Raw genomic sequence first — 21106 nt, forward strand, 5'->3', positions numbered from 1 at the left:
TGCTTGTAACAACTAGTCAATTTTGCTTTCACGATCTTTTTTTTTTTCAAGAGGTGAATTAATGCGAGCATATAGCACGAATCTTACTTCACTTGATTTAGACCAGTCGCACATTGTCAGGTTTTTAGTGGGTTCTGAAACTCCTGCTTTCGTCACCTGTCAAGGTTCTTTTTTGTCAGTGCGGTATTCAACTTCTTATAATCGAGTTAAAAAGCTGCGCGGTTTGTGGGGATTCTCCAAGAAGTGGAGTGAGTATGTCCTGTTAAAGAGTGAGGATCGATCCTGGAACTTGCTTTTTGTTTGTTTGGTTGATGGGAAAGTGAAGGAAAAACAGAAGAAAAGTATAACTGCTTGTTAGCGGTACGATGTCTTACGTCTGTTGTTCTCATTTGTCAGTTTATTGTTTTTGCTTTTGATGAAAAAAAAATAAAGATATTTTCTTTCTGGTTAGTTGTCTGTTTGGTTGCTGTGAATATAGAATATAATTTTGTTTCGTTATATTAATTATTTTCTCTCTTTATCTACCAGACTTGAAATTAAAGTCTATCTTTGAAAAATGGACTTCAAGAATTGATGTTTCATTACCAACTAAATTGAGATTCTATGAATTGTGAACATTTTTCGGTAACTGTTGTTGTGAATTGAATTAAATTAACGTTTAATATTCTGAGATAGTCGGTACAGGTGACTCGAGTTATATTTTCAAAAAATAACTGATATTCTAATAAATAGGAAATCTCAAAAATTAAATGCTTCTGTATAAGGTTTTGTGGTAACTTCTCTGCATAGTTGCATGTTTTTGGTTTCAACTCTATACCTCCAGATTCTGCTCTGAAAATTTTTGGTATTGAGATGCAATGAATTTTTTCTTGACTAAATGCTTTCAGAAGATGTCCATTGTCCAGTTTTATTGTTAGATATATTTTATATCACGAAGTTTTTTTTTTTTAATTTCCCCATATATTATTAGTGCTGATACATCCCCTTTGTGGGAATTGGGGACAGCCTTTAAACTAGACCTTTTAAGTCAAAAGTAGCTATTGTTTGGATCATGTTTTTCAAACTGCAATCGAGAGTTGTTGTAACTTTATAATTTTTTTCGAAAGCAAGTGTGTTTTCTTCACTAAATTATGCATGTGTCCAAATAAATAGCGTATAAATACTTTTAGCATGCCTATGAGCTGATACCTTACTATTTGTTTTACAGGAACAAACATATGGCGACACTTGGTGATATAGGAGTTGCAGCAACTATCAATATACTCACTGCATTTGCTTTCTTTTTGGCATTTGCTATTCTTCGGATTCAACCTGTAAATGATAGGGTCTACTTTCCGAAATGGTATCTCAAGGGTTTAAGGAGCAGTCCACTTCATGGTGGAGCACTTGTGAGCAAGTTTGTCAATGTGGACTTCAGGTCATATGTGAGGTTTCTGAGCTGGATGCCAGCAGCATTGCGGATGCCAGAGCCTGAGTTAATAGATCATGCAGGCTTGGATTCTGCTGTTTACTTGAGGATTTATTTGATAGGGTATGCTCTAGTGAATCAATTCTTTCAGCTTGTGAACTTGGCTATTAAAGGTGCTTGATTTTTCTGATAGGTAATAAGAGTCGAATTGTTTTATAGAGATAAAAGTAAATGTTGCAATTTGAAACATTTTGCTTCTGCTTTAATAAATGCATGTATGAAATAGTTTGGAAACTGTTAAGTTGGAGAATTGCATATAGATAAATTTGGTTTACTGATCTTTACTGCAAATATTTTATGTTGATGGCCATTGATCAATTTCCTGTCTAAGAATTAACTTTTATGCCCAGGGTGTTATGTTGAATTGGGGAAGACATAATTGAAAGAATGTTTCTCTTTGCTTGACATTGATTTACTGTACTCTTGGATTCACTCTGCCTTTTCTTTTTTTCCTGTTTAACTGCAGGCTTAAAATTTTTGTTCCAATTGCCTCCCTTGCATTTGCAGTCATGGTACCAGTTAATTGGACCAATACGACCTTAAAGCGTTCCAATTTAATATACAGCAACATAGATATGCTCTCTATATCAAATATTCCTACTGGATCACGTAGGTAAGTAAAGTATCTGATCTTAAGCTCAGTCGTATTGTCATCTCTTACCTTTTATTTCACAACATTGGTTGAACATCTTTGTTGGTTTTATTGGTTTCCACTACTTTGCTATTAGGTGTGGCAATGACTTACGTTTTATAGCTTCTTTTTCTTGAATAACGATTCTGTAGCACAATTTCTTGTTTGCTTCAGCAATATTTTCGTTGGCAGAGTAAATTTTACTCTATATATTTTTGGTGTTGCAGATTCTGGACCCATTTAGTAATGGCTTATGCTTTCACCTTCTGGACATGCTACGTATTGAAAAGGGAGTATGAGATTGTGGCAGCAATGAGGTTGCATTTTCTTGCATCAGAACAACGGCGGCCAGATCAATTCACCGTAAGATCAATATGTATCTTTAAGCTAAAATGATTTGGCCAGACTTAGTGCATTGACGAGATTTGATCTTGCTAACATGTTTTGGCTTTAAATTTTTTAGTTCGTATAAGAAACGTATATGGGCAAATGCGTCCTAACAGATTTGGTCAAATGACTCTTATATGTTTGAAGCATACTGCAATGTTTATGCATGTTAGAATCCATTACAAAATTCATTTAATGACAGGAAATGTTTTTCTCTTTATTCATGATTTGTGGAATTTCATATTTTGTTGTAGGTATTGGTTAGAAATGTGCCTCCAGATCCTGACGAATCAGTTAGTGAACTTGTGGAACATTTTTTTCTTGTCAACCATCCAGAACACTATCTCACACATCAGGTTTGATGATATTACATTTTCATTTGCATATATTCTTTCCTACAAAAATGACATATATTTTGTCAATAAATGTTCTTGCTCCAAACACGCATAAAAGAAATGAGAGAGTATAGAGTGAGAGAGAGAGGGGTACTCGACTGTTTATATAATTTATTTTAATTCTGAAATGAAATAAGTTTACTGGTTTCCATGGATTTAACAGCTAATCCCTGAGATGTTAGAAGTACATCATGAGTGGTGGTAGAGTCTATGGTTTTGATAGCTAATGTAGATATTTCTGTGATATAAGTTCACAATTCTCTCAAAAACAGTAGATTGACGATGTCTTATTTAACTGTAAAAGCTTACTGTTCCTAAACAATACCGGCCATTCATTTTCAGCCAATTTGTATTCAGGCTGCATCCTTATGACTGTACCATGAAGCCATTTATAATAGCCAAATATATTTGAACTTTGTTTCATTAGTTCTCCTTCCATTTTTTGATCTTGAGGTGGTATGCAGACTACATAAGCTTATTTATATTCATCCTTGTATTGAACTTACATGATAGAAGTTGATACTTCTTCTTTATTATTTTTTTCATGCTCAAATATGTGTGCAGGTTGTTTATAATGCCAACAAACTCTCTGAATTGGTCAATAAGAAGAAAAAACTGCAGAATTGGCTTGATTTCTATGAACTTAAATATTCAAGACATCCATCTAGAAAGCCCTCGTTGAAGGTACAACATGGCAATACAAATATTTACATGATGTCTAATTTTCTTTTGGTTATGAGGCCATTCAAAACTAGTATTTTGGGTGCTTAACCAAAATGGAAAATAACAACATTAAAGTCTTCTGATGGTTTCTTTTTTGTTAAGCAGACTGGTTTTCTTGGCCTCTGGGGGAATAGAGTGGATGCGATTGATTTTTATATATCCAAGATTGATAGACTGACTAAAGAAGTAAGTGTCAATGTTTAATCTTCTTTTACCTGTTGATTTAGTTCAATGTTTCTAAGGATCCTTCTTCCCCTGTTTCTAAAGGCATTAGGGCACATACTAATCTAACCTTAGTGCATGGTTGTCCACGACTATTTTATTTAAAGTGAACCTATAAGACAGTCCTCAGCTTGTTTAACTGACTTTGGAGTCACAAGTGTTTGTAATCTCATCATATTGATAATTCTTCTTCTATTATTTGTCAGAAGATCTCCATTTGAAACTGAAGCAATTCAATCCATGTGTCCATCAGACACATATTTTCCTTATGCCCCACATTTAGTGATTAATAGCATACAATGATACCTGATTTTATACTTTACTTCAATCCCCTTAAAATTCATAAAAAAACTAGTAGTCAATTTTGCTTTTTTAATTTGATTTAAATGCATCAAAACTTTTATGTACACATTTTCTGTTTAAAATATGATTTTGCACTGGTTAGCATCAAATATGATTGAATTTTTCATTAACACGAAAGCATATGTTAAATTATACGTTCTTAAATGAATAACTGTCAGATAAACTTGGAGAGAGATAAGATTTTGAGCAACAGTAAATCTGTCATGCCAGCAGCATTTGTTTCCTTCAAAACTCGATGGGCAGCCGCAGTTTGTGCACAAACTCAACAAACCAGAAATCCAACTCTATGGTTGACTGAGTGGGCACCAGAGCCTCGTGATGTTTATTGGGATAATCTTGCTATTCCATATGTTTCACTTGCAATTAGAAGACTTATCATCGCTGTCGCATATTTCTTCCTGACTTTCTTTTTCATGATTCCCATTGCATTTGTACAATCCCTTGCAAATATAGAGGGCATTGAGAAAGCTGTGCCTTTCCTAAAGCCCATAATTGAAGTGTAAGTCGCTCTTCCTCTTCTTTCCTATGGTATTTCACTATTTATCATTTCCGTATTCTGTATGCTACAACTGTTGGCAGTTAAGACTATTTTTTGCTTTGTAATAGTACAATATATATCTCTATTGGAAAAAGAACTTTGCTTCCTCACTATTTTGTGCCATCTAAGTTTTTCTAACTGTTATAGCATGAATATGGTTTGAATAATGTTCATAGTAGACAGCCACATAATTACTGGGTGAAAAGAATAATTGTAGCTAAGAAAACATATACTTTTAACTCTGTTCGCCAAAATTTATCATCTGATTTGCTAATTTTTTTTTTTTCAATTGTAGATGGAGGACATTATTATGAGCAAGAATTTTTTTATGCCTTATACTTCTTGTACAATTATTATTGTAAATACTTTAATTGCCTTCTACTCCTTGTACATCCTAAGATTGTCATGCATGTCATGCAGGAAGGTCATTAAGTCATTCATTCAAGGTTTCCTTCCAGGAATTGCTTTGAAGATTTTTCTTATTTTTCTACCCGATATATTGATGCTAATGTCCAAATTTGAAGGGTTTGTTAGTCGATCATCCCTGGAGAGGAGATCTGCTACTAGATACTATATTTTTCAATTTATTAATGTATTTCTTGGGAGCATAATCACCGGAACTGCATTTCAACAGCTAGACAATTTCATGCACCAGTCAGCAAATGAGTAAGTCTTCTCACACATGGGCTATGTTTTATACATGATGATTAAGAATTATTGGTTGATTGATTCCTTTAATAATAATATCATGTAATCGTACTTATGTGTATGCTTTTTTAAATTAGCGTCAAGACTCAGAAATCTTGTTTTAATTCTGATAATAATCACTAATCATCTTAAACTGTGGATTGTATCAACCTGAATTACTTTCATGAACTGTTGTTATTTATGTTGATCTAGTAGTGTGCAACTTTCTGCAAACGTTTTGAAATGATGCATGAAATACTGGACATTAAGTTGAGATTTGTGTGTTTGAATGTGTAATATAGAAACGAAACTCAACTTATTTAAACCTCAGTCCTAAACATATGGCCTTTTCCAAATTTCTACCTACATAATTTTCTGTTTACTGTTTTACCTTTTTATTCTTATCACTTGAATTGAGTTCATCTGTTAAACTGAAGCGTCCAAAACTCTCTTTTATGTGACTAGCATAATTTTTAGCCCAATGTTTTGTCTGTGTTGTTGCATGTGATACCTACTTCATGGTGGTGATTATTCATTTGATTTCCTTTGCTGATGACTTTAATTGTTTACTTGTGCAGTATCCCAAAGACAATCGGGGTCTCAATTCCAATGAAGGCAACATTTTTCATAACTTATATAATGGTTGATGGGTGGGCCGGAGTCGCTGGGGAGATTCTGAGGTTGAAACCCTTGATAATCTATCACTTAAAAAATTTCTTCTTGGTGAAAACTGAAAAGGATAGGGAGGAGGCAATGGATCCTGGAACCCTTGGTTTTAATACTGGAGAACCTCAAATACAACTTTATTTCTTACTTGGTCTTGTTTATGCTGTGGTGACCCCCTTCCTTCTTCCATTCATAATAATTTTCTTTGTGCTGGCATTCGTTGTATATCGTCATCAGGTAATACTTTAGTAGTGTTTTTCCTACGTTGGAAGCATTGTGGTCTGTTAGAAACAGTTTGTTCAATATTCTTGCCCATTGATTGATCTAACGAGTACTTTTAAAAACTTGTAGATTATAAATGTCTACAATCAAGAGTACGAGAGCGCTGCAGCATTCTGGCCTGATGTCCATGGACGCATCATAACTGCCCTGATTGTCTCACAGTTACTACTAATGGGATTGTTAAGCACAAAAGAAGCTGCTCAATCAACACCTCTGCTCATCACACTTCCAATACTAACCATATGGTTCCATAGGTTCTGCAAAGGGTGTTATGAACCTGCTTTCGTTAGAAATCCTTTACAGGTTGGTTCAATGTTGCATAACTGCATTGACATTAACAACCGATGACCACATGATGAAATTCTTCTGGTTGTTTTTTCAGGAAGCAATGATGAAAGATACATTGGAACGTGCAAGGGAGCCGAATTTCAACTTGAAAAGCTTCCTGCAAAATGCTTATATCCATCCAGTTTTCAAAGGGGTAGAAGATGATGAAAGTGATCCAGCTGTTGAGGAGTTTGAGGAGGAACCTGTGCTCATCCCAACCAAGCGAAAATCGCGAACAAATACTCCATTGCCTAGCAAATATAGCGGTTCTTCATCACCCTAAGTTAATTTTCACTGACATTCTCAACCTTAGAAAGTTTTTTTAAGTAAACCTGAGGCTAGAACAAACTTAAGACGGGTGATGCTTGGACTTCGGATACACTATAAATGAGATAGATCAAAGCTGAGAAATATTACAATGTGCAGCAACAAGTAAATGAAAATGGATATTAGATAATACTAAAATTGTACGATTCTCATGTTAATTTTAACATAAATTTTTTACCTTTGACTCGATGTAATCCAACAAGAGAAGTTTGAAATAGTTATTTTTAATGTTAACTCACAACTTTTTAATTATTAGATTGCGTTGTCTGAAGAGTAAATTATGTATTTTAAATGTTTAATTATTAGATTGAGTTAAATCAAGAGTATATAATTTGATGTTATAATAGTTTGATGCTTATACTATATAGTTATGAAGATGGATTTTTCTTTTTTCCATTCTCTTTTGGTTAGGGGAAAGATAACTCCGATAATCTATCTTTAATTTCGAACATTTCTTTGTTTGATTGTCAAATAATAAAAGATTTCGGTAATCTTTTAATATCAATAGTAATTATTGTGGGTTAAATATGAGGTAATCAGATTATCTTCTCAATGGGTGGTATTTAAATATTACCGAGGTAATCTTAATTTTATACCCATTTTGCCCTTAATTAAATACCATTCCGGACACAATTGCCCTCAAATGTCTACCAAATAACAATTATCCAGACCCTCTATATTTTAGAATTTAGTTAAAACACCCCATCCACAAAAAGTTTAAAAATTAACAAAATACCTCCAGCCACCAAAGACCACCGGCAATAGTTGTCAGATTGATGCATGACTGGCAGGATCTGGCTGGCCGTGCACTGATCTGGTGTTTCTGGCCAGATTGAAGGCTGAAGACGGCCAAATGATCTGGCTGGAAACGGCAGAATAAATTAGCCATTTGTGACCATTTTCAACCAGATCCATGACGATCTAGCTATTTTCAGCCTTCGATCTGGCCAGAAACAGCCAGATCAACGTGGATTTGGTCGTTTTCAACTAGATCCACATTCTACAGTGATCTAGCTGTTTTTAGCCTTCAATGTGGTCGAAAACAGCCAAAACGGCGCACAACCAGCCTGATCTCATCGATCGTGCGCTGTTTTGGTGACTGACGTCGGTGGCTGGCGGTTGACGATGGTCTTGGGTGGCTGGGAGTATTTTGTTAAAATTTAAACTTTGTTGTTGAGGGAGTTTTAGCTAAATTTTTTTTTTATTATTATCATATTAAAAAGGAAGTGCAACTCAGTAAAAGTCTCTATCGATAATATTTTATTTTTTCCAACCAAACATCTTAATTATTTATACCCATTAATCTAACCAAACATATTGATATAACATTCTCCCGTCATCTTCAAGATAATATATCTTGGTGGTAATCATACCTTTTTAGCCATAAAATATTCTCCTAACCAAACATAGCTTAAATGTTATATAAACAGTAGTCAATGGTGTATTATTATTGTCTTCTATATTGAAATAAACAGTGCTCATTTTAAACAAGCCATTGAATAGAGTCAAGTTTTAATTATATGTTGACACTAAATTTTTTTTTTTTAANCATTCTCAACCTTAGAAAGTTTTTTTAAGTAAACCTGAGGCTAGAACAAACTTAAGACGGGTGATGCTTGGACTTCGGATACACTGTAAATGAGATAGATCAAAGCTGAGAAATATTACAATGTGCAGCAACAAGTAAATGAAAATGGATATTAGATAATACTAAAATTGTACGATTCTCATGTTAATTTTAACATAAATTTTTTACCTTTGACTCGATGTAATCCAACAAGAGAAGTTTGAAATAGTTATTTTTAATGTTAACTCACAACTTTTTAATTATTAGATTGCGTTGTCTGAAGAGTAAATTATGTATTTTAAATGTTTAATTATTAGATTGAGTTAAATCAAGAGTATATAATTTGATGTTATAATAGTTTGATGCTTATACTATATAGTTATGAAGAAGGATTTTTCTTTTTTCCATTCTCTTTTGGTTAGGGTTCTGGAAAGATAACACCGATAATCTATCTTTAATTTCGAACATTTCTTTGTTTGATTGTCAAGTAATAAAAGATTTCGATAATCTTTTAATACCAACAGTAATTATTATGGGTTCAATATGGGGTAATCAGATTATCTTCTCAATGGGTGGTATTTAAATATTACCAAGGTAATCTTAATTTTATACCCATTTTGCCTTTAATTAAATACCATTCCAGACACAATTGCTCTCAAATGTCTACCAAATAACAATTATCCAGACCCTCTATATTTTAGAATTTAGCTAAAACACCTCAGCCACAAAAAGTTTAAAAATTAACAAAATACCCCTAGACACCAAAGACCACCGGCAATAGTTGCCAGATTGACACACGACCAGCGGTATCTGGCTGGTCATGCACTGATCTGGTGTTTCTGGCCAGATTGAAGGCTGAAAATGGCCAAATCACCGTGGATCTGGCTGGAAACGACCAGAATAAATCAGCCATTTGTGACCATTTTCAACTAGATCCATGACGATCTGGCTATTTTCGGCCTTCGATCTGGCCAGAAACAGCCAGATCAGCGTGGATTTGGTCGTTTTCAACTAGATCCACATTCCACAGTGATCTGGTTGTTTTCAGCCTTCAATATGGTCGAAAACAGCCAAAACGACGCACGACCAGCCTGAACTCGTTGGTCGTGCGCTGTTTTGGTGACTGACGTTGGTGGCTGGCGATTGACGATGGTCTTGAGTGATTGGGGGTATTTTGTTAAAATTTAAACTTTGTTTTTGGGAGTGTTTTAGCTAAATTCTTAAATATAGGAGGTTAAAAGAATTTATAATAATAATATTATTATTATTATTATTACATTATTATTATTATTATTATTATTATATTAAAAAGGAAGAGCAATTCAATAAAAGTCTCAATCGATAATATTTTATTTTTCCCAACCAAATATCTTAATTATTTATACCTACTAATCTAACCAAACATATTGATATAACATTCTCCCGTAATCTTCAAGATAATATATCTTAATGGTAATCCTACCTTTTTAGCCATAAAATATTCCCCGAACCAAACACAGCTTAAATGTTATATAAACAGTAGTCAATGGTGTATTATTATTGTCTTCTATAATGAAATAAACAGTGCTCATTTTAAACAAGCGATTGAATAGAGTCAAGTTTTAATTATATGTTGACACTAAATTTTTTTTTTTTTTAAAAAAATTTATTGTCTTAATGGCCTAGTTAGTAAATACGGTTACGGCAAAAAAAGGTACGGAAATTTTACGGATATGATATGATAAATGGTAAAAAATACGTTTGTAAAAATTTAGTCATAAAATTTAGATATGAAAAAAATACGGTATGGGTATATACGAGTTTAATACGATACATTGTCAATAATACGTTTTAAAAAATACGATAATATTAATCTTAGTTTTAGCACTTTTCATGGGCCATTTGGTTAAAATCTATATAGCATTTCAAATATACAGGTATATCAAAAAAAAGGTACGAGAATTTTACGAGTATGATACGGTAAATAGTGAAAAAATTGTTTGTAAAAATTCAACAAAAATTCGAATATGAAAATAATTCACAAATAATATGACTGAAGCATATAATTCACAAATAATATAACTAGACTGATAAAATATGACAGTTTACGAATGATACATAAATTATATGATTGGGCATATAATTCGAGAATAATGCGAAATTGCTAACTAGGCGTAATGGTATTGAAATGTTCATAAACATACTGAAACAGGAAGAGCCAAAATTATGATCGCGTTCCGACGCAGCCGTGGGCCCATAGAGGCGGTGGCCAATTGGTGGGCCAATATTCTCTACGGGGGGCCCATTTCCACTTCCCCACCTTCTTCCAATCCTCTCCTTCCTCACAAAAAGTGTTAGTTACATTACAATTTACATACATCGCTTTGACTTTGAGAGACGGTGAGGTCGTGGGAATCGAAAATCGCGAATCGCAGAGATAATCTCATCCGAATATTATAATTATTTAAATTCATTGGAATTATAGAAAATGGACGAGGTGATCACTGTGACGGATGCGGCGTCGTTGAGGACCGGTCAAACAACGCCGTCGTCGTCGTCGCTGTTGCTCCCTAACAACCTCCCTCTGATCTCCGCCTTTCTCGCCTTCGCTCTTGCTCAATTCCTCAAGATCTTCACCACCTGGTCCGTCCGTACTATTTTCTCCATTTCTTGTAAATATCTCAACTGATTATGAAATCTTTTCATTTGTTTATTGTAATATTTGTGAACTATGATTTTTTAGATGTCTTGATTTGCGCTTTAGGTTTGTATATGCAATAATTTGATATGATACCATTGAAATTAAAGAAGAGATTACAGTAGGTAATATATTTCGAAGGAAATGTTATGGTACCAGGATATTGAAATTCAGTTAGATATTACAATTGATATTTGTATTTAGAAGGGAAACTTATATGTAATTTTGATATAATACTCCATGCAACCAATAAATGTCATGATTTTTGTGTGCAGTACAACATGTGAATGTAAATTATATTATTATGTGTTTAAAATGTATTCTAATGATATATAATGTGAAATAATATCTCAGTTTGTGTATGTTCCTCCTAGATGCTCAGGTATAAAGAGAAAAGATGGGATTCTAAAAGAATGCTAGGCTCTGGTGGAATGCCATCATCACATTCTGCAACTGTGATGGCGCTAGTGGTAGCAATAGCTTTACAAGAAGGGACAGGAGGTCCAGCTTTTGCTATTGCATTGGTGTTGGCATGCATTGTATGTGTGCTCCTCTCACCTTATTGTTTTTCTTTCGCTGACATACTTATATATTTTTATCATTTGGTTGTTACCAATAACTGTAATACAATTTGCTACAAACATAGTGTGTTCTTAAATTTATTTCTGAATGTTTCTTCCAAATGTGTTATGAATTTGAATTTGAAGTTTCTCTAGCTAAATTGTTATGGACCCTTGTTAAAGTTTATTTAATTTACATTTACATGTTTCAATTACAACTTTAGGGATGCTGAGGCTAGTTCCTTTCATCTTTTTTCTTTTTTCTAGATTTTTTGGGATGTAGTTAAAGTCAGGGTCTGAACTGAACTTATATACTTTGTGGCTCTGTTTCTTGTTGTCATCCGATTTCTTATTTCTCTTTGAGTTTCATGTTTAGTTCAAAGGTTTGGTGGATTTTTTATGAAATCCCGTGTTCTGTTAAGAAGAACTGATGCAGTTCATTATGTCTTGTCGTTTGAAAGAGCTTTGCGGTATAACAAAAGCAAAGAGCTAAATATGAGATTATCAAATTAGTGCTCAAGCACATTTTCCCCCTTTTTCTATGAGTATATTTTTTAATCTAATTTTAAGAAAAAGCTAGAAAGTTGGTAAAATCAAATAAGTGCTACTGATGTTAAAATTGCTATCTCTTCACTTTGAACTGATTGGAGAGCAAATATCCCTGCAGATATCTCATAAACTGATGCACTTATTTGATTACGACCAACTGGTTTGTCTTTCACAGAAGTTATATCTTGTTAGCCTTATGTGTGATGTCTTGAATTGGTATGTGATAGATTAACTTCTCAAACCAGCCTTCGTTTAGGGTGCTCAGCAATCTAGATAAATCCAAGCACTACTTCTTTTAATAATTTGTTTTTAATGTTATGGATTTTATTTTATTTTATTTTATTTTTTTCTGTTTTTTGCTAAATCTTGTTAATCTTGATTATCACTGTGATAACTGCACTATACTTATTTAAGTTAGGTGGGGTGGTTGATAATTCTTAGAAATTTGCAGGTAATGTATGATGCCTCTGGTGTCAGATTACATGCTGGTCGGCAAGCTGAAGTAAGTTCCTGTTTCACTTTCTTTGTAAACTTTAGTTGCCTTTGTATTTTGCTTACCTCACTTGGTCCACTTTTGTTTCTGTTCTTCTACAGTAATTCAAAATTTTGTTTCCTATATATATAAATATAAAGAAAAAAGAAACTGCTTACCTTGTAACAAAACTGATCACACCTCTTCTATATGTTGTTTTTCCTGAGTATTTTATTTATGCTTATTGCAGTTGCTGAATCAAATTGTATGTGAGTTTCCTCCGGATCACCCATTATCTAGTGTTAGACCTCTACGTGAATTACTTGGCCATACACCAGTACAGGTATTTTACACCTATGTTCTATTTAAATAAATACTGCTTTTTTGTTTTAAGCTTTCTTATTTGTGTGGAAATTCTCAGGCTGAGACCAAGCCAGATATACATACATTCTCATGATTTGTAATTTGAAAAAAGTTTGTTGTTGTAGAGATTTAATGTGAAACTATGGCTGCTAAAACTGGAGGTATAGTTTAAGAGTAATACTACATGCACAACCTTTTCTCACAAACTTTCTTTCACAACCCTAATGTGGCAGCTCACAATTGGTCAATTATAATTTATCAAGTGAGTCTCATTGCAAGTTGACCAATTGCAAGTTACCATGTCGGGGTTGTGAGAGAAAGTTTGTGAGAAAAGGTTGTGGGTGTAATATTACTCAATAGTTTAATTATTTTAGCTAGGAAAGATTGAGTTTGCAGGTCGAAGATGAAGGGTGAGGGGGTTGGTTGGTTGTGAAATTGTGCTATATTCTGTTATTTAATTTTGCAGGTATAATAATTGATTTTCATATGGTTGAGATCACAACAAAACAAGATATTACCTCACTGTTTGAAAAATGTCTAGAACTTTAAGGTTTCCGCAGTTATTACCATATATTTTTAACTGCCAATGACCTCACCTGAACTTCTTGTTGGTTTAACAAAATTTGTGTTGGGTAGCCTCCAGGTTTCATATTCTGTGTACCTATTTCAAGGCTTATAATAACAGGTTGCTTGATGGGGGTAGACTAAGTATCTTTAAACCTGCTGCGAACATTATATTTCAGCATTTTATTTTGTTAGTTGATTAACTCTATTTAGGTGTTTGTTACAATTGATTGCATACGTTTGTTGTTAGTTACAGGGTTCATTGTTTTAAAGCTCTATTTCACACTTATTGAAACCATAGGAGTTGCATTTAACATTTACGTTTATGCGTGTGTGCGCTTGTGTTTTCATATTCTTCTTTTATAGCCCAGAGGGAACTCTATGCTGTCTAGGGAACCATTACCATAAAAACGTTGACATAAATAATATTGGCCGACTCTCATCTGCAAGCATCCTGATAAGATTTTGCAATGTTACACTTGTACAAGTTATTAACTGGAGGGTTGAATAAAAATAATTGTTATTCTATCAGAATTACCATTATGTTTTGTTCAAGGCGGAAGGCTAGTTCACAAGCATTCTGATCAAGGCATTAATGTTCGTTTGTTCGGTATGATCCAGGTTGTTGCTGGTGCCGTCTTGGGATGCATTGTGGCATATCTGATGAGAAAGACAAATTAGGTTGTAACTAGACCGATACTAATTCTTTTGTTGAGCCGGTTAGTGTAGCATATTCTGCAGCTTGGCAACAAGATCGTTTCATCAAAGCCAGATGTTGTAAAACGAGTTCCTGGAATTGATAACCTGTAGAGCGATCTGTGGATTTCTTTTGAGAGTTGGGGTTGAAGATTATGTTACTTCTTGGCTTGGAACTTCAATATGTATACCTGAAAATTTTTATTTACTGGATAAACGTTCATTCTGTGTTGTACTCGGGAACATGTAATCGTAGTGAAAGAATTTGGAGGGAAAATAATTGAAAATTAAAGTTTTAATTTAATGGTTTCGATATTTTGTATAATTTGGAGGCTTAAAAGCATCTCCAATGTATTATTCTTTATTTTGAAGGATATATTTCATATAAATAAAGAGCATTTTTATTAATTTTAAAATATAAAAAACAAAATTTTTATTTAAATCCAATAAACTCTTTAAATTTAATGAAGATGTTCTTTATTTTTAAGAAAGAGACTTAATGGAAGAAAGAATTAATAAATAAAATGTATAGGAACTTCTAGTTTATTAATTAAAATTAGGATTAAGAGTCATATTTGACTCTCTATATGTGGAGAGTCAGATTCATTCTAATTTATATTATAAAGATAAAGAGTATGTTATACTCTTGTTTTTATAGATAAACTCTTTATAATAAAGAGTTTGGATTATATAAAGAGTAATTTGGAGATGCTCGGACTCTTTATATAACCCAAACTATTTATTATAAAGAGTTTATCTATAAAAACAAGAGTCTAATATATTTTTTATCTTTAAAATATAAATTAGAGTGAGTTTGGCTCTCCACATTTAGAGAGTCAAATTTGACTCTCTGTCCTAATTTTAATTAATAAATTACAAGTTTCTATACATTTTATTTATTAATTCTCTCCCCTATTAAGTCTCTTTCTTAGAAATAAAGAGCATCTTTGCAAAATTTTAAGAGTCTATTGAATTTGAATAAAAATTGTGTTTTTCATATTTAAAAATTAATGAAGATACTCTTTATTTATATGAAAGATGCTCTTCAAAATAAAGAGCAGCATTAGAGATGCTCTAAAAATGGGTATGCTAATGCCCACCATAAATAGCGAGAAAATATTTGAATGATGGTATATTGATGCTAATTGATGATCCTGATATTCAGTTAATCAATTTAAAGTTGAATTTTTAAATATAATGTTAATTATTAAATTTGCATTGAAAATTTAAAGTTGAATTTACATCATTGTAAATTTGTAATATGCATTATCGGGGGCTTTTCCACCGTCTAAATAAGATCAAAAATTTAAACGGCGAAATGATATTAGACCTCATAACAACTCCATACATCACACGCAGCGTGTCATCTCTCTCCAAACCCAAATTTCAAAACATAAACTGGAGGGAAAATCCATTAATTCACTTATGCAACTACATCTTAAAACTCCCAACCCTATTATGCGATTCTCGATTCGTGTTTGAATTGGCACAAATGGCTGAAATCCTAAGCCCTAGTAGGAGGCAAAGAATTCCGGTGGCATCTCCGACCAGCCCCTTCTTCTTGGGCTCCAACGACGACAGACGAGAGCGGGCCCAGGCCCGAGAGGCTCGAGCCGCCGCTATCCGCCGGAAGGTAGTCCATGCTCCGCCTCCAAACCAGGCTGACTCTCCCTGTCTGTGCAAGGACCAGATTCTTGAGTTGTTAGATAATTGCATCAAACTCGCCAGCGAAAATGTCCGTACAATCCCTTTAACTGTCAATATTTCTGCGATCTTTTTATTTTGAAATTTGAATTTATATTACTAGAAATGGAGAATTTATTAGTGTACTATAATGTCGATGGTGGATGAATGGTCGTTTTGGAGTATTAGTTGTATTTATATATTTATTTTTGTTGGTTTTGTTTGATGGGCATGCAGAAAATTAATCAAAAGAATACCTGGGAACTGAGCTTGATTGACCATCTAGGTGAGATTATTAAGGTGGAAGAAGAAAATAATGTGGAGACTAATTTTCAAAAGGTGTGTTATTCTATCTTGAATTTGACAATTATAACACCCTTTTGCATTTTTCATACTTAGGAAAACATGTATAAATGACTATCTCCACAGGCAAGTTGCACTCTCGAAGCTGGAGTTAAGATATACTCAGCGAGGGTGGACTCACTGCATTCAGAAGCATACAAGGTTCTTGGTGGAATTAATAGAGCTGGACAAGAAGATGAAGGTTAGGTTTCTTATGCTGAAGACTGAAGTTATATTAGTGCAAGGATTGCATGCAATGTGCTTTGATTCTAGTCTTGGTTTTGTACGACTATAATTAGGAAAGTATTGTCTCAAGTATTATGTCAATTGATCATTGTTCAATTGCAGGAAAGTTAGAAGTTATTCAAGGGCCAGTATACATCATTTCGTGGATAGTACACGTATAAAATTGTCTTATGGTCTTGATAGTTTCAGCATTATATACAATTGAACTTGCCAGAAACTTTACACCTCATCCATATGAACTCTCATTAGTAAGACTAGTGTAATGAAAACTGAGAATAGTCAATAAGATTTCCCCCTACTGTCAACCTGTTTCCTTTGTTAGATAAGTTGGCTCATCCTTTTTCTCAGAGAGGCAAGTTTAGGGTAAAATACTATCAATAAGAATGATTTACAAGAAGTTTTTCATTTCTGACAAAACTTTAATATAATATTTTTTTGCGTATATGCATAATTTTTAGCTTCCATGGATTGTAACTTTCATTTTTTCCTCCAAGATCGGTTTATTTTTTATCGACAAGGTAAGTTTTTAAGCATGCATATTTATTTGTCCTCCTTCCTTCCTACTTGATTTTCTCTAGTCTGAGCTACCTCATGTACTAATGTAATTGATTATAAAGATTCATGTCATTAAGCTTGCTTTTAAGATTTCAATTTGCAGCTACCCTGCATCCCCCTTTTTCTTAGGGTTGTTAATCTCCTAATGTTGTATTACGATGTCAGATACCATGGTGGAGGATGCCAGCGTTCAAACTGGACATAAGGAAGGGCACTCAAAGAAAGATGTGGAGAAAAAGGTGATACCTTTGTTTACTTAATGAGTTGGCTAATATTATATCTATAAACTCATAAATTTCAATACATGCAGCTGTCACCTTTGTCAACACTGGAATCCTCTTTTGAGGCACTTAATTTGAAGAAATTCGATGGTTGGTCACACATTCTAGCCATGTCCATCACTGGTTTGAGATTTACATTTAGAAATATGATGGCATTTCCTTTCTCTTTTCTTTCGTCAGTTGCATTTGCCGTCGATCCACTCTATCATCAGACATCTGCACAATTTGATGAAGGTGGAGCTAAGGGTCTCTTGCTGAATAATCTTGGAGTATATGCTGGATGCCGGGTTCTCTTTGATTCACAAGAAGTACCAGGGAAGGGCACATCATGTGCAAACCAACATTATGAGTCAGATACAATTGACCTTTCTTTTATCAGAGGTTTGTTGCTTCTACTATAATATTTTCTCTGTTTTGTAGTTTTGTGTTAGGAATTTGTGGTTCTAATGGCGGTCAATTTTTGTTGTTTTTTATAGACTATGTTGAACAGATGGTACTGAACATGCAAGTGAAGAATGAAATCTCACCAACCCTTAAGATTATCATCAATGAGTTTGATGAAGATAATAGAAGGCCATTAGATACTCTTGGTTCTAGCCAGAAAGTGATTGATGAAGTTGAAGCTTTGAATAATAGTGAAGTTGAGTTCGATGGTAGTGCATGTGAGGATTATGGGACCTCTGCTTTTGATCATGATGACCAGACCTCTGCTTTTGTTCATGATGACCGATCAAGCATTGTTGATGAGAACATCAGTGGTGTAGATCCGACTTTTCCAAGTTATGATGAGGTTTTTTCATATACCTCCTGTTCATTGAGTTTTGGCTGTAATATGTTCTATTACTTTTCCCATTATCATTTGAAGATTTCAAGAATGAAGTTTCATGCCCAATAGTTTGGAATTACTTTTTGCAGGAAACTGAACCATTTTCTTCTCACAACCCTGATATGGACAGATTTGAGAAAGTTGATGAACATTTATTTTTAAGTTTGGGAATTTCTTCAAAACAAAATGCTTGGGCAGGTCCTGATCACTGGAAGTATCGAAAAGTTAAAGGTCCTGTAGCAGGTGATAATATTAATTGCCTTTTTTTTTTTTTGGGTTTCTGTGGTTCATTGACATTGGAACATAAAATGAACTCTTTTTGCTGGTTCAGAAGATGATCCTGCTTCAGAAAATGCATCACCAGTAACAAATAAGAAAACAAGGAGTAAGAAACAAGCAGAACCTGATATAGATTTCACAAAGGCCTTAGATGAAGAATTACCAGATATATTTGCACCTCCAAAAAATCCAAAGTCGCTATTGATGCCTGCAAGTAGAGCACATTGTAATACAATGCTGCCTGAAGACTGTCATTATCAACCAGAGGATCTTGTCAAATTGTTTCTTCTACCTAGTCTAATGGTAAAACTTAACACAATTATACAACCATGATACGATTCAGTGGTTAAATTTTTTCATCTTCATTCTTTTTTCTGTTCTTAAGTTGATTCTGCTGATTGTAGTGCCTTGGGAAGAGGAGAAGAAGAAAGTCCTCAGGTACTTTTTTGTCTGGGATAATTGTCAAATACATTTTTGAATGTCTGAGAAGTACTGATAATTTGTGTCGTTAGTGCTTGTATTCTTAAATACAGGCTTAAATAAATTGTATTAATTACCATTGCGGTGTCTCTAACTTTTTCGTAAATTATAGTATATATTGAGCATGTTGCTGAGCATCATGCTTATAACTGTCAGTCTTCCAACAGATTATTTAACAAATTCCGGATTTTTAGCCTTTATTTTTACATGTCTAACAAAATTTGAGTTTGTACAGTCATAACTCTAACCTATCTAGTTTACATATTATTTAAGTTATAAATGCTTGGGATTTGGTTATATTACACATCTTCATATTTTCCTCTATCTCCAGTTGAATCGAGAGAGGAAAGTGATGATTGTGAACCATTACCATCCTGGGGCGACGAAACATTTGGTTGCCAATTTGATGACGGAAATGATCAAAGTGATGTGGAGGACGGCACACTTGTCTCTCAGCCTCGCCAGGTTGGTTGGTTTGTCTATTATTTAGCCCTTCCTTTTCCAATTACTGTGAATGTAGGCATTCTATGCCCTTTGAAATGATGTGACTTCTTACCATATATACCCATGGCATTATGTTTAGTAATATTATGTATCAAGACGACGCAAAGACCTTTGATTCTCTACGTTTTTTAAGAACGCAGATTTAAAATGTTATTTCAAACATTCACTATGTGGTGAAAACTTTTTGTAGTTGGTGCTTACGTTTTGCTTCTTATCTTAACCATTCAGATACAAAAAATTGAAGTTGAGTATGACAGAACTTCTAAACAAGTTGATGTTCAGACTTTGAAACAAACTATATGGGATCAGATACAGGAATCTGCTCAAATGGGTGTTGAGGTATGCTAATAGGATTTGCTCTTGGCAAACGTCATGTGGTGATAATAGAATGTTAGTTGTAACTGACCTTATGAATGGGTGTACAAAGACTTCTTGCACCCACACCGTCTTAAGTGAATTAAAGTTGGGATAATGGTGATCTCTAATTTAGATATTTTGTTTCTTGAAAAGGGTCAAGAAGAGACACAATCATTCAGGCACCTCTTGGCGAAATTTCCTACCGACTGCCGAGCTGCTGCAACTGTCAAGGATATCTCACCTCATCTGTGTTTTATATGCCTATTACATTTAGCTAATGAGCATGGTTTGAGCATCCACGGCTGCACCAGCTTGGACGATCTTAGTATACAGCTTCCTTCAAATGGTATGCATTCAAGTAATTACTGAAGTATAAAGCAATCATAATATCTGTGATGCTTGTGTATGGTATTTGTGTAATTAGTGGAAGTGATAACTGCATGTCCTAAGCTTGTTGTGCCTCTCGTTCACACACTCAATTGGGGTACCACAAAGTTGTAACTTTTTTTGTGAATTTGTCTTGATCTGTCTGTCTATCTGCATGCTGATTGGCAGATAACTAATTTGATATATGTCCATCACATCCTTCTATCCTGTGCTTGAGAGTTGAGACAACTCTTTGGTTCTCCACGTGAAACACACAATAGCAACGTGTTACACAAAATAATAATAGTGGCGTCTTTGAAGATTTTTGTTTGAGAAGGTCCCTCAACGAACTCATGCATGGTGCACAAAAATTTGCTTGTCCAAGTCTCCTAGAGCTCCATCTCAAATCTCCTTGTCATAGAAAATACATGTGACTCGATCTAATGATCGTCCTTGCAACCTTTTATTTTCTGTTAAGAACTGCCGTACTCTCAAGTCTCAACTCATGGAAAGACAGTTTAATAGTCTAAATAGTGCTTGTGAAGAGAGATTAGTAATTTTTCATTAGAAAACGACATATAAAACTTTATTATTTTTTTTTTACACGTATAAAATTGTCTTATGGTCTTGATAGTTTCAGCATTATATACAATTGAACTTGCCAGAAACTTTACACCTCATCCATATGAACTCTCATTAGTAAGACTAGTGTACTGAAAACTG

General features: G+C 33.9%; 3 protein-coding genes across 8 annotated transcripts; all 3 read left to right on the top strand.

The window, feature by feature from the left end:
* The first annotated feature begins 21 nt into the window (after positions 1 to 21).
* On the top strand, positions 22 to 7218 carry LOC116121564 (CSC1-like protein At3g21620). 2 transcript variants are annotated; one of them, XM_031407516.1, is made up of 12 exons: positions 22 to 360; positions 1208 to 1531; positions 1935 to 2081; positions 2327 to 2462; positions 2741 to 2842; positions 3446 to 3565; positions 3710 to 3790; positions 4348 to 4688; positions 5148 to 5393; positions 5993 to 6317; positions 6432 to 6665; positions 6745 to 7218. In XM_031407516.1, the coding sequence occupies exons 2-12, from the start codon at positions 1218 to 1220 to the stop codon at positions 6970 to 6972; spliced, it is 2274 nt and encodes a 757-aa protein (XP_031263376.1). In that variant the 5' UTR covers positions 22 to 360; positions 1208 to 1217; the 3' UTR covers positions 6973 to 7218. The 2 variants fall into 2 exon arrangements, with proteins under 2 accessions (XP_031263376.1, XP_031263378.1); XM_031407518.1 differs by lacking the exon at positions 22 to 360 and having other exon boundaries at positions 1513 to 1601.
* Positions 7219 to 10916: 3698 nt separating this feature from the next.
* On the top strand, positions 10917 to 14786 carry LOC116121565 (uncharacterized membrane protein YuiD). Of its 3 annotated transcripts, none has more exons than XM_031407519.1 (5): positions 10917 to 11205; positions 11643 to 11799; positions 12821 to 12871; positions 13092 to 13184; positions 14390 to 14786. In XM_031407519.1, exons 1-5 carry the CDS (start codon positions 11051 to 11053, stop codon positions 14447 to 14449), a joined length of 516 nt encoding a protein of 171 aa, XP_031263379.1. In that variant the 5' UTR covers positions 10917 to 11050; the 3' UTR covers positions 14450 to 14786. The 3 variants fall into 3 exon arrangements, with proteins under 3 accessions (XP_031263379.1, XP_031263381.1, XP_031263380.1); XM_031407521.1 differs by having other exon boundaries at positions 11069 to 11205; positions 11635 to 11799; XM_031407520.1 differs by having other exon boundaries at positions 11096 to 11234; positions 11635 to 11799.
* Positions 14787 to 15909: 1123 nt separating this feature from the next.
* Positions 15910 to 20713, top strand: LOC116121566 (condensin complex subunit 2). 3 transcript variants are annotated; one of them, XM_031407522.1, is made up of 13 exons: positions 15910 to 16199; positions 16385 to 16486; positions 16577 to 16691; positions 17456 to 17529; positions 17601 to 17661; positions 17752 to 17952; positions 18048 to 18361; positions 18487 to 18640; positions 18729 to 18979; positions 19081 to 19114; positions 19488 to 19621; positions 19889 to 19999; positions 20171 to 20713. In XM_031407522.1, the coding sequence occupies exons 1-13, from the start codon at positions 15957 to 15959 to the stop codon at positions 20384 to 20386; spliced, it is 2010 nt and encodes a 669-aa protein (XP_031263382.1). In that variant the 5' UTR covers positions 15910 to 15956; the 3' UTR covers positions 20387 to 20713. The 3 variants fall into 3 exon arrangements, with proteins under 3 accessions (XP_031263382.1, XP_031263383.1, XP_031263384.1); XM_031407523.1 differs by having other exon boundaries at positions 18732 to 18979; XM_031407524.1 differs by lacking the exon at positions 19889 to 19999.
* Positions 20714 to 21106: the final 393 nt, after the last annotated feature.

This window comes from Pistacia vera, unplaced genomic scaffold (assembly GCF_008641045.1).
Source record: "Pistacia vera cultivar Batoury unplaced genomic scaffold, PisVer_v2 Contig994, whole genome shotgun sequence".
NCBI classification, from domain to species: Eukaryota; Viridiplantae; Streptophyta; class Magnoliopsida; order Sapindales; family Anacardiaceae; genus Pistacia; species Pistacia vera.